This window comes from Rhinolophus hipposideros, assembly GCF_964194185.1.
Source record: "Rhinolophus hipposideros genome assembly, chromosome: 5".
Lineage (NCBI taxonomy): Eukaryota > Metazoa > Chordata > Mammalia > Chiroptera > Rhinolophidae > Rhinolophus > Rhinolophus hipposideros.
In genome coordinates this window covers 93,164,817-93,183,190 of record NC_138051.1, presented here as the reverse complement: position 1 = coordinate 93,183,190, position 18,374 = coordinate 93,164,817, and the positions used below count along the sequence as shown (strand labels likewise).

At 35.8% G+C, this 18,374-nt stretch overlaps 1 protein-coding gene across 3 annotated transcripts in view; it reads right to left on the bottom strand.

The window, feature by feature from the left end:
* Nucleotides 1-15,168, bottom strand: part of UNC79 (unc-79 homolog, NALCN channel complex subunit) — a 248,535-nt gene extending 233,367 nt beyond the window's left edge. The window contains exon 1 of one of the 3 annotated variants that reach the window (XM_081050030.1): nt 14,547-15,168. Coding sequence is in view for 2 of the 3 variants with exons in the window: in XM_081050029.1 (XP_080906155.1) it covers nt 14,362-14,383 (22 nt within the window). In the remaining variant the exon portion in view is untranslated. Of the gene's footprint in view, nt 1-14,361; nt 14,483-14,546 lie in introns of those variants that run through there. The other 2 variants (XM_081050029.1, XM_081050037.1) reach the window with 2 other exon arrangements.
* Nucleotides 15,169-18,374: the final 3,206 nt, after the last annotated feature.

Genomic DNA, 18,374 nt, shown 5'->3' with positions numbered 1-18,374 from the left:
CAAAAACAGACTCAGAGCAGCCCAGCTAAAGGCAAAAGATCTGAACAAAGGAAGGAGTTACTGCACAAGCAACCGAGTTTGCAGTTCAAGCCCAGCCAAGAAAATGACCGACTAAAATGAAGGACATACTAGTCACCAGCGGGAAGTAATAGAACCCAAAGTCTCCACACTTAATATATATAATGTCCAAGATACAATCCAAAATTATCCGACATACAAAGATCTAAGAAAATGAAACACATTCTCCAAAGAAAATATCAGTCTAGTTCGATCATGAAATGAAACAGATGTTGGAACAGACAGGTATATACAACTACTATAACTATCCTCAATGAAGTAAAACAAAACATGCTTTCAATACACGAAACTCTCATCAGAGAAATAAAAAGTCCCAACAGAAAAATAAAAATAATAAAAGAAGAACAAGATGGAAATTCTAGACGTGAAAAATATGAATTTCTGAATTAAAAATTCACTACATGGACATGACAGAGGAAAGAGTACATGAACTTGAAAATAGATCAATAGAAGGTATTGAAAGTTGAAAACATAGGGAAAAAAAAGACTGGGGAAAAATGTACAGAACCTCAGAGGCCTCTTACATAACATCAAACAGTAAAATTAATGATGTGTAATTGAAATACCAAAAGGAGAGGATTGAAAGAATGGGAAAGAAAATATATTTGAAGAAATAATGGCCAAGGATTTCCCAAATTTGATTTAAAAAAATTTTTCACACATGAAATGATAAGCAAACACCAAACAGACTAAACATCTAGCAGACTATATGATCCTCAAACTGTTGAAAGCCTGAGGTAAACAGTATATCTTAAAAGGAGCAAGAGAAAAATATACTACACACATATTACAGACATATTATAACTGATGGCTGAATTCTCCTCTAAAACCATGAAGGTCAGATGGAATAATATCTTTAAAGTACTAAAAGGGAAGAAAAACTGTCAAAGCAGAATTTTATATTCCGCGAAAATATCATTCAAGAATAAGAGCAAAATAAAGACATTTTCAGGCAAAGAAACTGAAGAAATCTGGTCACAAGCAAAGCTGTATTACAAAAAAACAAAGGCTAAAGAAAATTTGGGGGATGAAGAGAAATGATACCAGATAGAAACAGAGATCTTCAGAAACGAATGAAGAGCATCAGAAATGGAAAATCTCTTTGTAAATACAAAAGATTCTATTTTCTGTTTCTTCTTAATTTCTTTATCAACCATATAACTTTAAAATTAAAATAATAACATTATCTTTTTGGACATACAACATATGTAGATATATTACACTAATGTAACAACTATGTTATTACATAACAACTATGAAATGAAGATGGATATGGACCCATAAAGTGTGCAAGATTTCTATATTTTAAATAAAGTGGTATTATTAACTGTACGATAACTGTGAAAAATTAATGCTGTACATTATAATTTGTAGGTCAATCTTTACTTAAAAATGCAAAAGACAATACCTAAGAAGCCAACAGGAAAATTTTAAAGGTTGAAAGAAAATGAATGGAAAATATATGCCACTCAAACAGTAAGCAAAAGTATGCTGGAATAGCATTATTGATATCTGATAACTAGATCTCAAAGCAAAACATATTAACAAGGATAAAGAAGAGACTTCATCATGATAAAATAGATGATTCAACAGGAAAATACAACCATCATAAATGAGTATGAACCCAGTAACAGCACTTCCACTTCAAAACATATGAAGCAAAAATTGACAGATTTAAAGGGAAAAATAGACAATTCCATAATCATAGTTAAAGACTGCAATATGCTTTTATCAGCAACTGATAGAAAAACTAGACAAAAATCAGCAAAGACATAGAAGATTTGAACACATCACCCAAGAGTTGCAGAATATACTTTCTTTCCAAGTTTACTAGTTTAGACCATGTTTGGAGCCATAAAATAAGTCTCAATTAATGTCAAAAGACTGAAATCTTACAGATGATGTTCTCTGACAAAGATGGAATTGTTAGAAATCAAAGACAATAAATAACCAAGAAAAATCCCAACTATTTGGAAATTTAAACAACATACTTCTGAAGAAACTTTGGGTCAAAGAAAAATATTATAAGATAAATTACAGGATATTTTGACCTAAACAATAATGAAAATATAACCTATCAAAATTTGTGGAATGCAGCTGCTGCATTCTAAGGAAATTTATGGCTTTAAGTGTCTATGTTAGGAAAGCAGGAAGGCCTGAAATCAATAAAATAAGGTTTCACTCTAAGAAACTAGGGGAAAAAAGCAAATTACATCCAAAGCAAAGCAAATTCAGGAAATAGTACAAACTGGTGCAGGAATCAATAAAACGGAAAAACAATACAAAAAATAATCAAAACCAAATGCTGGTTCTTTGAGATCAATAAGATTGATAAACCTCTAACCACGTAGGTCAAGAAAAAAGAGACATAAATTGCCAGAATCAGAATTAAAGGACATAGCAACAGTTTCTACAGATATAGAAAGGATAAAAAGGAATTATTACAAACAACTTAATGTCAATAAATGGACAAATTTATCAAAAGTACAAAATGGGAAAATTCCTTGAAAGACACAAATAACAAAGCTGAACAAGTAGAAATTAAAACAAGAAAAAAATTTGAATAGCTCTATATCAATAAATTGAATTTAAAATTTAAAACCTTCCCCCCATCACACACACAAATAACCACCACCACCACCTTCAGACCTGGCTTCAGTGCTGAATTTTATCAAAAACGTAAGAAAAACCAAGTATCAATTTCAAACAACATTTTCAGAAAAAATAAAAAAGTGAAACACTCCCAAACTCATTTTATGAGACCAATTTTACTTTGATTCCAAAACTAGACAAAGATATCAAGCAAAAAGAAAACTATAGACTGATAACCATCATGTACATAGATACAAAAATCCTTAACAAATTATTAGCAAATGAAATACAACAATATTTTTAAAGGATATGTATCATGACCAAATGTGGTTTATTTCAAGAATGAAAGGTTGATCTAAGATTGAGAAAGGCTCAAAGATTTCTACCCAAAACCAAGAGGCAAGGATGTCCACTCACACCACTTTCATGGACATTGTTCTAGAGGTCTTAGCTAGTGCAATGAGGCAAAAAATAGCAACAAAAGGTATAAAGATTGTAAAGACAGATGTAAAACTTGATTCACAGACAACATGATGGCATGTGTTGAAAACCTAAGTAATACCCCCAAAAATCTACTAGACTAATAAGTGAACATTGCAGGGGTACAGGATATAAGATCGACATGCAAAAATCAATTATATTTCTCTACACTAACACCAGACAATTAGAAAATGAAATTTAGAAAACAGTTCCATTCACAAAAATACTTAGGAATACATTTAATGAGCAATGTGGCAAGATATTACAATAGGAAATTAAACATGACCTAAATAAGTGTGCCTATATATCATTCCAAGGACTGGAAAACTCAATGTTGTTAAAAGAATAATCCTCCTCAAACTGATCTATAGGCCAAAGCCCAAGTAACCTTCTTGAAAAAAAACAAAAAGGACACATTAATTTTTAAGTTTACATGGAAATCAAAGGACCTAAAACAGCTAACACAATTTTGAAAAAGTTGGAGGACTTACAGTACCTGATTTCAAGGCTCCCTATAAACTTACAGTAATAAAGACAGTATGTCATTGGCATAGGCATAGATGTATAAATGAATAAACCGAATGGAGCCTAGAAATACACCCAAACATATACAGTTGGTTGATTTTTAACAAAGGTACAAAGATAATTCAATGGAGTCAAGATCACTTTAATAACAAATGGTGCTGGAACAACTGGATACTGTATATGGAAATAATGAACCTCAAATCTTACCTCACACCACATGTAAAGACTGACTCAAAAATGTTTATAAACCTAAATGTTAACGATTCAACTATTATATTTCTAGAAGAAAATATTGGAGAAAATCTTTGTATCATTAGATTAGGCAAAGATTTCTTAAACAGAATACCAAAATCACAAATGATAAAAGAAAACATTGATAAAATGTACTTCATGATTTAAAAGTCTCGTTTCTCAAAAGTCATAGTTACGAAAATACAAAGATAAACTTCAGAATAGAAGCAACTTTTTTCAAAACAAAGAGCTTGTATTCAGAATATATAAAGAGCTTTTACAACTCATTAAATAGAAAACAAAAATTTAATAAAACATGAATACATTGGAACAGACGTTTCCCAAAAGAAGATATACAAAACAGCCAATAAGCACATGACACATGGTCAATATCACTAGTTCTCAGAGAAATGCTAATTAAGACCTAATGAGATACCACTACACCCCCACTGGAATGACAAAAGTTGAAAAGACTGTCAATACCAAGTGTTGGTGAGGATGGGGAAAACTGGAACTCGCTCCCACACTGCTGGTGGAAATGCAAAATGTTGTAGCCACTTTGAAAAACAATATGGTAGTATTATGACATGAAATATTCATTTACCATACTGTCAAGCTATTCTACTCCTAAGTATTCACCTTAGAGAATTAAAAACATATGTTCCTAAGAAAACATGTATGCAAATACTTTTAGCAACATTATTCATATGGCCAAAAACTAGAAACAAACTAAATAATATATACACACCATGGAATACTACAGAGCAATAAAAAGAACAAAATATTAATACATTCAATAACATAAATAAATCTCAAAAACCTTCGTGCTAAATGAAAGAAGTCACACAGAAAAGACTACGTACTGAATGATTTCATTTATAGGAAATTCTAGAAAAGGCAATACTATAATGACATAAAATAGCAGATCAATGTCTGCCTGAGACCGTGGCTAGAGGAAGGGGATCAAGAGCAAAGAGGAGAGGATGGCGGTTAGCTCAATTGGTTAGAGCGCAGTGCTAATAACACCAAGGTTGCCGGTTCGATCCCCACATAGGCCACTGTGAACTGCACCCTCCTTTAAAAAAAAAAAAAGATCAAAGAGGTACAGGAATCTTTTTAGGGTAAGGGGGCTGTTCTTTATACCGATTAGGGTGGTGGTTACACTACGGTTTATACTTAGCAAAATTCATTCAGCTATGCGGTCAAAATGGCTGAATATTATTATATATAACTATCTCCATAATAAACAAAAACAGGACAAAAATAACATGTATTCCAATACATAGGTACTTGGGCATATCTGCACTAGGAGACATAATGACATAGATGCTTGTACTTACTTATAATGAATAAGTTTGGATTTATGAGAATGATAATATTCAACTGAATAATTTCAATTTTTAATTTATATTTGACATTTCAATTTAAGAGCTAAACAAATATATTGCTATAATACCTATATACATGCAGAATGATCATGAATAGACTAATTCACATATAGACTAATAAAAGTATATTGTACAGTTGACTCTTAAAAAACTCAAAAGAAATGAAGGGATTTTAAAAACATTCAATAGAAACTGATCCATCCAGACAAGCAGCAAAAAAACCCCAATATACGTAAGATACGGATTGCAAAGAATGCCAAACAATAGAACAAAATAAATCATAAAACTATTATTCCAGAATACTTTCCTAAAATTTGACAAAAAACTCTAAATTACATATTGAAAGGATACACCACAATCATTTCAGCATGGCCTACACTGAGTCATAACTACTTTAAAAGAATACAAAAAATCATTTGGGCAACCAGGCAAAAACGTTAAGTCACTAATAAGAGAAGGAAACCAAAATTGTCACCAGACTTTTCAACAATTGTTAATGCTCTGCCCGCCATCCTCTTCCCCTCCCCCGCAAAAAAAAAGAAAAGTGTAATAAATTTAAGATACTCAAGGAAGGGGAATGTGAGTTAAGCAAGTTATACCTGCCCAAACTGACCTCCAAGTACAAAGCTGCAAACAAACTATTATATGTAAACTTGCCAAAACTCAGGGTACATTGATCCTGTGTGCCCTTCAAAGAAATCTATTAGAAAAAGGACATTCAGGAAACCAAAGAGACTAAGAGACAGTAATATAAGAATCAGTGGTAAGCGTTCAATATAAATATACCTGTAGAACAAAGCTAAACCATGGTTATAAAGGAGAGAATATAGTAGATATAATATAATATGATTATCAAAAATTGGGGTGGGGAAATAAGGAATGCATATGGATATGATCACCTAACAGACATTAACTGGAAATACAAAGATATTATTTTGATCAGATATTGGGATTGAAGGAGCAAAGGAGAAGAAGAGTTTACAAGCTAATATCAATATTATTCAATGTAAGAAATCAATAAAGTCCTAAAAAATGGATTAATGGTATATAAAAGTATTAGTATAAAGTTAACCAATAAAACAAACAAGCAGATAAAACCACTGCATAATGAAAAAGTACAGCTATAAAAGACATAAAAATAAAACAATATGATAGAACTGAGGCCAAACATATTAATCATATCAATAGATGTAAATGGGCTTAACTCACCTATTGAAAGAAAAGGATTTTCAGATTGGCTAATAAAGCAAAATCCAACACTATGCAGAATACAAGACACACCTAAAACAAAGAGATTCAAAAGAGTTAAAAATAAAAGGATGGAAAAAGATATATCAGGCAAACACAGAAAGAAAACGGGGTCATAATCTTGATATCTGACAAAAGGGAATTGTGATCAAAAAAGCATTGAAATATATAAAGAAGGACACTTAATAATGTTTAAGGCCACAATTCTCAATGAAGATATTACAGTTACTAATATTTATGTACCCAATAACACAGCAGTAATTTTTATTAAGCAGCAACCTACAGGAAATGCAAGGAGAAATAACACAGAAACACACTAATAACAGGATAAGTTTAACATACCTCACAAGCCAAAATCAAGCATACTAAAAATTAATAAAGGTGAAGACCTAGACAACATAAATAAGGTAGATCTTATAAATCTAGATCAAACTCCAACCCTAAAAATAGAGATTGCAACTTTTTTCAAGTACACATGGACCATTCACAAAAACTGGCCAAATCTTAGGCCACAAGAAAACTTCAGTAAGTTCCAAAAAATAAAAATAATGCAAATATCATCCTCAGATTATAATGCAATAAAAATAAAAATCAATAACAAAATTTCCTTCCACAGGGAAATTTACAAGTATACTTTTAAATAACTCTTGGGTCAATGGCAAAATACAAAATTTAATTGCACAACTTCTTGAAAATAGCAATAAATGCCTGATATTTTCAGGAATCTGTAGGCTACAGCTAAAGGAAGTATCAAAGAAAAATACATTGCATGAAATGACTATATCAAAAATATTAAAATAACTAAATTAACACCCAACTCAAAAAGCTAGAAAAAGAACACCAAAATAAAATAAAGAACTCAGGAAAAGGGGGAATTAATAATAAAAGCAGAAATTAATTTAGAAACCAAAAAAAAGTAGAATTAATAAATAAATCCCAAACCGGTTCTTTAGAAAAGATATCAACAATAGACAAACCACTAACTAACTCAATCAAGGAAAAGGAGGCAGGGGACACAAAATATACAGCACTAAATACACAACATTAGATATGGCAAGGAGAAAATAAACATCAAAATAATGGAAATGTTTAAATTTCTAAAAGACTATTTTGCATAATTCTATGCAAACAAATTTGAAAATTTAGATGAACTGAATAATTTTTTAGAGAAATAAAACTTACCAAAATTGACCCCAGTAGAAACAGAAAGTCTAAATAGAACAAGGGTCATTGAGAAATAAGAGAAAGAAGTTAAAAGAGTTCCACTACAAAAAAGTAGCAGGCCAGATGGTTTCACAGGGACTCTAACAAACTTATAAAGATCAGATAACCTCAATGTTACTTTAATTATTCCAGAGCACAGAAAAAGAAGCAAAACTTCCAGACTCATTTTATATAGTGAGTATAACATCATTGCCGGATCTTGACTAGAATTACTCCCCACCCCATCCCGAAAAACAGACAAACAAAAAACCAATCTAACGTGAATATCAATTCAAAAATTATTAAATAAAATATGACAAAATCCAATCCAGCACACTAATAAAGTTAAGAGAAGTCATATGGTCTCCATAGATATGGAAAATGAACTTGACAAAGTTCAACACCATTTAGGTTTTGTTTTGTTTTTGTCAATAAAATAGGAATTGATGGCTACTTCATTACCCCAGCCCAAAAGAATATCTTTCTTAAGATATTAGTGAATATCTTAGTGAAATACTAGAACCTTTCCTACTAAAATTAAAAGCAAGATAAGAATACTCACTGTCTATGCTATATTTAACATTGTGTTGGAGATATCTGCCAATGCAATACGAAAAGACAAAACAATTAAAGATACAAGAATTGGATAGAAAAGAAAGGATAAAACTATTTTCTATTTTCAGATTATATAATCATACATCTTGAAAACCCAAAGAATAGCTGAAAAAACAACTACGAAAAAAAAATAATTTAGTAAAAGTTATAAAATTAGCAGAAAAAATCAATAGCCTTTATGCATAAAAATAAAGACCAAAAAAACGGGACCCCATTATGCGGAGCTACCCATATCTTTTCAGAATATAAGAAATAAATGCATGTGAATTTCCAACAATGATGCTGCAAAATGAAAATCCCCACTTAAAGCCTATTTATTGGTTAAGTAATCAGTATATAAATCTTGAACAGATGTATTATCAAACGATCCACATCAAACATGAAGAGTCCCTGACTTCAGATGTATTACCATTTTATCTAAGAAAAACAGTTAGCTGTGTGCTAAAATTGTCTACCAATTAAGAATCATAATTATTATGCTGAACATAATAATAGAAATTTAAACTGAGAAAGAACCAAAAACACAATGAATGTTCAGGAAAAGTATAACTTGTTATATAAATACTATAAATTTGATTTAGCAAATATGTTTTAAGCACTATAAATTTGATTTAGCAAATATGTTTTAAGCACTTTTGACAAGTGTATTTTTATTGTCCTGTAAAAACATTTGAAAAGCATGCATTCTGTTGTACAGAATGCAGAACTTCAAACTGGCAAAAATGTGTAATCCTCACATTAATGAAATCCAAAAACTTAATTATACAATCCTCCTTTATAAAGGACATTTAATTCACTCTCAATCATTTTCACTTATTCAAGAAACAGTTTTTGTGCAAACACTGCAGTAGACAATGGAGTTTGCACACTGGAGCCACAGAGATGAACAAAATACAGTCTACAGACAAAGTAAATGTGGACACCTAATATTAGAAAACTAATTGGTGCAATACAGTGTGAGCACAGGAGTGGGGCATCCAAGGGAAGACTGGCAAGCAGGCAGGGCTACCAAGCTAAATATTGAACAATAAGAAGGAAAAGAGGGCCACAGAGGGAGAGAGCATTTCAGGCAAAAAAAACATGATACATTGGAGGACCTTAAAAAAAAAGAAACAGTGCAATGGAAGGAGTTAGGACAGTGATTTGGCTGGATGTGCTAGAATCAACAGGGTTTGCTGATCTGTTAAATAATCATAGAGATCAAGTAATCATAGAGAGTAGAAGTTTAAGAAGACTCCCAACTTTTTGATTTGGGTTCAAGCGTAGTGCCACTCATTGAAATGAGTAATACAAAAAGAAGTACAAGTGTGGGACAGAAGACAATGAGCCTGGGTTTGAGATGCCTATAGGATGCCTGGATAGAAACAAAGACTTACAGTCGTAATTCAAGAGACATGTTTAGACTAGAAAATTGTATTTGGGTGTCATCCACATAGAAATGATAACTGTTATCGTGAGATTGAATGAGGTTAAGAATCTGAAGGAATGAAAAAAAAAAAGTGAGAGGACTAATGACAGAATCCTGTTTATAAAGGGCAAGAAGAAAGTAGCCCTAAAAAAAAATTGAGTAAGAACAGCCAGAAGAAAAAGAAGAAAAAGGAGTTTAAATAAGGAATGCAGCACCTAGTGTCATTGGTACAAAGAAATCGTGTAAGACGAGAGCTAAAAATCATGTGCTCTTTTTGTTACCACAAATATGGTTAGTAGTCATATTGTTAGTATATAGGAATAAAACTAGTTTCATCTATAAGAAGTTAGTGATGTTATGCAAATATTTCTAAACAACTACAGATTGCAGTGCTGTTCAAAGGAAAAGTACTTTTCTATTTTAGTAATATTATCTTATAATGAGCATAAATTTTTTTTTTTTTTATAAAATTTTTTTAAAAACATTCTACTGATTTCTCCAAGCATGGCCCTTAAATATGTATGGGAGAGGGGCAAGTGCAACTTCAAATCATATTGCAAATTAGCTATACTCTTAAAAATGTTTTTGATGTAATCAAAAAGATTTTTAGTTACTGAGATAAAGATGCTGAGTAGGATAAACACATTACAAATAGCATACATTCACATTTCTATAATTAGCTATTTTTGAGCTTATACTCCAATTATCAGCAGGTTAATTTCCAAATTTGAAAAACATTGTGATGGATATTTATGTAACTGATTTACCAGTTGCTACACTGTCATCATAACACAAAGGGTTCATGCCTTAGGCAGTTCATGCCTTAGAAATGTCCTATTTAGGTGATTAGCCAATGCCTTCCAAGGTATACCAAGTCAAAGAATTGCCAAGCAGACGGAGATCCCCTCCCACCCAGATTACTGTAGAGACCTGAAGACAAGGAAAGGAGAATAAAAAACAGTCCAATAACCCATCTCCCATTTAAATAATATCATGGTTACTTTTTCTTCTGCTACACTCTGGGGGACTAGATCCAAATTTATAATTTATAATATAGCAGCAAGCACAAGATTTTATACTTGATGATGATAATAATAGCTAACATTTAATTAACTCCTCATTATGTGTCAGGATTCTGTGCTAAGCACTTTTTATGCATCATCTCATTTCATCTTCACAACTACAACTATCCCCATTTTATAGATTAATGCATTCGAGGCTTAGAGAGGCTGAGTTAACTTGTCCAAGGTCACACAGATTTTAAGCAGGGTCAGAATTCATACCCAGGCAAGCAGTCTGATTCTAGAACCCCAACTCTTAATTTCTGCTCTCATCAAAAGCAAGCTTCTTTTGGACAGCACACACACAAAGTACTCCAGATTGACCAATTTTAACTCTTAGAAGGCAGAGAAAGCTGGGGGGTGGGAGGGCACAGGAGAGTTCGACTCCTCTTTAGAATCCCAAATAAAAGAACTATAAATTCTTATTTTTATTATTCCAGATTCTATGTCAGCTACATAAACATTTCATTGCAGTGAACTTTGTAAGAAAAAGAAGCATTTGGAGGAAAAAAAAATTAACTCTTCTGCAATCGCCTGAGAAATTGCTAAGAAGCTTTCACCTTCTGTTACGATCTTATGTACATAGCATGGGAAACAGAATGTATAAAAGCAGGCTCCAAACTATATCTTAGCTAAAACTAGCCTCTCTTTCATCATTATTACTTATTTCATAAAAGAAAATACCACTACATAAAAATAATTTTTCACATATCCGTGATACGTTACATTTCAAAGGTAAGCCACGTAATCTGTTTGGGTTGACATGCAAGTACTTCCTCTTGCTGATTCAACCAAACTATGTCCATTTCCTGTACCAGTGAAACCTTTACCTACACAAAGAGGCCCAGGAAGAAGAGTAATAGGAATAATACTTTCACATTATATTAAACCTAATTCTCCCCTTTCGGTCCTTAGGCAAGTGGTACTGTGCACACGCCTGAATGCAGAGGAGAAATGAACACTCTCGTTGTCTCTGTTCTGGTGGTCTTTACATCCAATAGAAGAGAAAAATCTCATGGTCTTCCCTTCTCTTTCTCTTTCCCCTTAGCCATACTCCTACAGAGTCCAAGGATAAAACACAATCTGCATCTTCTCTTTATTAGAAAGTATTCACCCTTCTTGAACATCAACTCTGCAATCTTTTATGTGTTTACTCTCTATTTTCAGATATATGATGTCAATCCATTCAAGTTCATGCACATAAGAGAAAAAGAAAAGATTTTTAAACTCCCTTCACTCTAAATAAAGACACCTAAAAACACCCAAAGCATCCTTTTCCTCTTTGCAGCCTACTCCCATTTACTTCCTTTGCCCTCCAAAACCCTTAGGACTAAACAAAGAGAGCTGCTACCACTATTCCTTACTTGATAGATGGAAACTCTGAGGCACAAAACTATTAATTGCCCAGCATTGCACAGTTCATCAGAAGGGCATGCAAAACTCAAATCCACATGTTCTACCTTCAAATATGGTGTCCTTTCCACTATCTACAGATGGAAAAATCTGTTTTACAAACAATTCTAAAATAGCTACTGAACTACACACTACTTGCACTACACAGCCAAGTCCACACACAGATTTTACTTATCTTGTCTTGGTGTTAACTGTTCAGGAAAAAGACAAGACTAAGTATCCAGTGCATCTCAAAATATAACTAGGATGAAAAAACACAGGAAGAGGACAGTAATACTCACTGGCTTTAACCTGAAATTTCTTATGTAACTATAAAAATCAATGACAGGTGGTGGTTTTCTTAACAACTGTACTATAATAAAACCTCCAAGGGTGCGATTTCCTCAGGTGGGAAGATCCACACTAATTCCAAGTATGTGGCCATTACTCAAAACATAATGCATTCAATTTTCCCAAAAGCTTCTGTAGAAGCAAATTTTATCTTTGAGGTTTAGACTTAACTTTTGGAGACAGGCAAAAAAAATTACAAAAGAACTTCCTAACTATTTAGAAGAGATGGACTATTAAGTGGGAAATAATTGTCAGTACTATAACCATCATTTATTGAGTACTTGTTCTGAGCTAGGCTCACTACTCAACCTCTCACGTGCATTCTCTCTTTTATAATCATAACCCCATCAGCATTATTACCCCAGGTTTACAGGTGAGGAAATAAAGTTCAGAAAAGTCAATTACCTCATCTAAGGTCAAACAGTAAATGGTAGAACTAGGATTCAAACTTAGGTGTTCCAGATTCCAAAAAACATGGTAAAGAGGTACAAACACTGGATGGTAGCTGTGCATAGACAATCTCTAGGAAACCATCAATCTGGAAATTCCATGAGTCTTCAGTTCATTTAACCTATCTGGTGAATAAGTAACAGACTGCTTTTTATCATATACAAGCTACTGCCCCCAAATAATAAGACTACAGTTTGGGGTGTCTCACAGAATGGCTTTAACAGCCATTCCAAAGAAGAATAAGAAAGACTTTTAAGTACTGACAGCATTATCAATGTAATGTAACAATGTAACTATGCATAACTATCTTGTTTGAAAGAAACAAGAATCAATTCGATGAATAAGTTCTGGTGTACTTGTTAAAAAATTCCAATTAATTGCTTAATAAAAATATCTTGTATTTACAATCAGAAGTTTAAGTTCCTGAATCCCTCAAGTGCACTCTGGAAAAGATTTCACATTAATCAACCTACCAAGTACATACTGAAGGCCTACTAATGCGCACTGCAATAGGGGACTGTAGGGAGCCTATTAGAAACTTCCTCTGTTCACGAGGATTAGCAGGTTGTTTCCAACCAAACAACCACTCAACCATCACTGGGACAACTCAAATCCTTTTGCTATTTGTTATAGTTTGTGTGAGCTGCCCTACAAAGGAAATCGCTTTGGAAAAATAATTAGATCATTTTCCCAGAGCCCCTTTCACTCTCTTGCAAGTCCCAACTGCTGCTTTAACCTATGCTTGTGCTTAGTTTTGGCATTAGTGTTGGTATTCCTGAGCTGATTTTTCTCACACTAGATCCTGAATTCCGCCTGGCTCCCGGGTCCACCCCCACCCCCTTCTCTCCCTGCTTGCCTCTCCAACCCGAGTGGAAACTGCAGACAAACTCCCCTATGGCTCCAGCACAGAGAACTGGGCATGCTCAGAAGGCCAGGCAGGCTTTGCTTGCACTGACAGTTCCCCGCCCCTGATTTGCCGCTGTCCCCCTTCCCCCACTCCAACAAGACATACTGAAATGTTTATCAGAAAGATACGAGGCCTCCTTTTTTCGAGAATGACCCCATTTTAATTTCATTTCGCAGGGTCTTTCAGTTTTGCGAAACCCCACAAGCCCGAGGAAGACCGCATTATTTTTCAGCACCGGGGACAGCGCCGCGTTGCCATTAACGTCCACCCTCCCCCACCTTCTCTTCCACCCCCCACCCCCCACCCGCCCCAACCTCAGCCCCCACCCCCGCACCAGCACGATGCCAAGGTCTCCCGGCAGCCGCAAACGCCGCAACTGCAATAGCTCCCAGCCGGAGGCCGGGCCGGAACGCCGGGCCGGCTGCTACTTACACTGCTCCGCTTTGGTGGACATGGTGCTGTCCAGATGGAAAGGCTTTGCCCCAAAATCTGTGTCGTGTGAGCTCCCTCGCTCCGCCAGCGATGTTGCGAGGAAAAGAGCGCATACCCCCCACCCCCCACCCCCTCGCTTTCCCCCTCCCTTAGGCCCGTGTCGCTACCATTCGGACAAAACGCACATCAAATTGCAGAATTCGGTCCCGGAAGGTTAGGAAATCGCCCCCGGAGAAATGGGTGGGATTTAATAGGCGGCCAAAGGCTTCCTGTCCGTCCCCTCCTGGAGCTGCCCGCGTTGATGTGGGCGGGGAGACCGAAAGGAGAGAGCAAGCTGCGGCTCCTGGTGAAATGGGAAAATGGGCTCGACCGGGGGAGGAGTATTTCCATTCATAAGGCGCACGGAGGGGACGGGTGTTTCCCAGAGAAAAGCCTCTTAAAGTGCCGGAGTCCCCGACCATTTGGATCTCCCATTGGCGTTCTCCGGGCCTGTAAATCCTGCTCCGGGAGCAGCCCCCGGAGTCTCAACCCGGTGACCGGAGAGGGACCCAGGTGCGTCCCACGCTTCGTCTCAACCTCCGGGAGGAAGCAGGGGGAGGCGGATCCGGGGCGGGCTGGAGAGAGCCGGGGCCGAAGGGCGGTGAGGATGCAGCTGAGGGCCGGGAGGAAGGAAATGCAGAAGTAGCCCTCAGCATGGCTTCCCGGCGTGCTGCGCTCGCTGCCCTCTGCCTCCCCTCTCTCATGGGCTCTCCTGCTGATGATTGGGATGGGAGGTCCCACTGCCAGGGGGCTGTGAGAAGATTTCAGAAGTTGGGGCTGCGGAAGGAGGAGATTTCCATGGATGGTGAAACTGGAAGGGCCACAGAAAAGGAAAATGCAAGATTGGAGACAGCAGGAAGCCAGGTGTGCTCCCTTGCCACCACCTGGGATGGAGACAGGCACCTTAGGAAGCCCCTCTGCTGGGAAACCAAACAAAGTCGATAGAAAAGGAAGGCGATGGAAAAAGAGCATCCTGAATATTAAAAGGAAGACAAAGAGTCCTCTACAGAGCGGGGAGACATTCTAAGCCTGGACTTAAAATCAGGAAGAAGCAGATTCAAGACTCAGTTCCACCATGTACTCATTCTAGGACCAATCCTTTAATGTCCCTAAGCCTCAGGTTCTTTATCTGTAAAATGGGAACAATAAAACCTGCGCTGTAACCTAAAGAATCATTGGACAGATATATCAAATGGTATATTAGGGATTTGAAAGTCCTTTTAAAATTAAAATACTGTACGACTGCCAACCATGATGACCATTCTTCACTCAAATATGTAATTAAATACTTTGTGAAAGCTGAGAAACAATGATCAAAGCAGGTTGATCTAGCAAAAGCTATAGAAGCAGAACTGTAAGAGGTGACCTGTTATTTTTAACGTTGACAACTGGCCATGAAATAGATGTTTTTCCACCTCAACCAAAAAAGAATAATCTTTATTTTAGGGAAAAGAATGTTCAATTGTATATGATATGGACAATATATTCGAAATAAATCTTTAACAGTTAAGAAAAAATACGTGAACAAATACCACAAAAAGATGTTTCTAAGTAGCCAAAAAAAGTCTACAGACAGCAAGGAAGCTGCCCATTATGACATACACAGTGGCTAAGGTAGTAGCAGGATGTTAGTAATTTGTCTCTTTAGGATGTATACCCAACCGGACTATGTTACCTCGCTGCTTGACAGGCTGCTCTGGCTAATTGGACAGATCACCCTACCATTTTCATTCCCCAAAATACATCCCAAAGGGAAGTTCCATTCTTCAAAGATTAATGGTGATATGAAGAATGATGCTGAAGAGTTAATTTTTGGCAAAAATAAGTTGGGATAATTCTGAAAGAAAATATGAATATAATATAAATTTGTGAGATGACACATCTTTTGTGTGATTAAAAGAAAAAATGATTTATTCAGAAATTTCTGGGAGTTTTAAGGCTTTAATGAAAAAACAAAAACAATAATTGAAAAAAAATTTTTTAAATGTGGTATCTTGGATAACCCAGAAACAAAATAACAAAGTATGTGTTAGAAAACTATTCTCCCTTGGACTGCTTACTAATCCTGCTGTTTGTCATCAATTAAACCACCCAGTACCCTACTGAGGGAGTATAATGTTGTTAGGGGTCCAGACTCAGGAGTTAGACCTTCTGGGATTGAAGTCCAGTTCTGCCTCGGTGTGACCTTGAGCAAGTTACTCTCTGTGTCTCCATTTCCTCACCAGCAGAATACTCCTAATAACATCGCTACCTCAAAGGTCATTGTCAGGATTAAACAAGTATACGTAAAGAATCTAGCACAGGGCCAGCCCAGTGGCTCAGGCAGTTAGAGCTCCATGCTCCTAACTCCGAAGGCTGCCGGTTCGATTCCCATATGGGCCAGTGGGCTCTAACCACAAGGTTGCCAGTTCAATTCCTTGAGTCCCACAGGGATGGTGGGCTCCGCCCCCTGCAACTAAGATTGAACACAGCACCTTGAGCTGAGCTGCTGCTGAGCTCCCAGATGGCTCAGTTGGTTGGAGTGCGTCCTCTCAACTACAAGGTTGCTGGTTCAACTCCCGCAAGGGATGGTGGGCTGCATCTCCTGCAACTAAAAATGGCAACTGGACCTGGAGCTGAGCTGCGCTCTCCACAACTAAGACTGAAAGGACAACAACTTGAAGCTGAATGGCACCCTCCACAACTAAGATTGAAAGGACAACAACTTGACTTGGAAAAAAAAAAAGTCCTGGAAGTACACACTGTTGCCCAATAAAGTCCTGTTCCCCTTCCCCAATAAAATCTTAAAAAAAAAAAAAAAAAGGAATCTAGTACAAACCCTGGCATACTTCAAATGACACATGACAATGTAGAATAATCCCTGGCACATAGGAGTGTTTACTGTTGTTAATATTACTGTTCAAGCCACTGAAATGCACCCATTCATTAAGGTTAGTTCTGACTATTTCCAAGCCTAAAATCATCCATATACTTGATACCCTAATTATCAATTTAGGCTCTTAGAGCTTCAATCTTCTAACGTGTCCACGGGGCTAATTTACTAACCTGGACCATATCCATTACCCATCTTCTCCATTCCAACAGATGGCCTGACTTCCCACTTCAAAGAAACAAGTATGAACTTCCTTACCTTTCCTTGTCTTTGTTTACCTGTGTCAACCTTTCTCTTTCTTCTATTGTGGAAGAAGGAGACTATCCTCACTGCAAGTGAAATGCCCTTTTCTTCTTAATATATGCCTCTAATTATAAATGCTTCCAGTAATTGTCTTCTCTCTTTCCAACATTTTAAGTCTCCATCTTTTCAATGCATTGTTCCGTTCTGCTCAAAAACATGAATAAATGTTCCATCCTGGAGAAGCTGCACCTGCCATCATTCTGAATAAGCAATCTCCATTTCCTCACCTACTGCCTCCATTTCCTCAGCATCCCACCTGTAATCAACTCCTTGCTGCAACAGGTTCTTTCCGTAGTCACTAATAATTTCCTGATAGTCAATTGTAATTATCTTATCTCTTGGTGACTAATTCCAGCATTTCAAATATCTCTCTTCATTTTTTAAACTCCCTCTTCCCTTAAGTTCTATGCTATAACGTTCTGAAAACTCTTCTCCAAACTTTTGGTGCTTCTTTCGTTTCAACATGATTAAGTAAAAATGTGATGTTTAATTGTTTAATGAAGTATTTCCAACTAGAAATATAAAAAATAGCATAAACACTAATTTTGCCACTACTCAGTGCCATCAGATCTTAATATTTTGTCAAATTTGCATTTGGTACTTTACTTTTAAGAAATAAAACATTTTAGATTCACTTGAAGCCCATAAAGCTAATTAAATTTGTGGCTAATCAAACACTCATATTTTTACACTATTCATTTATTCATGCAGCAAATACTGAGTACCTATTATGTGCCAAACACCTATGCACTGGGAATACAGTTTAAAAAAAAAAAAAAGACACAAATCTGTGCCTCCA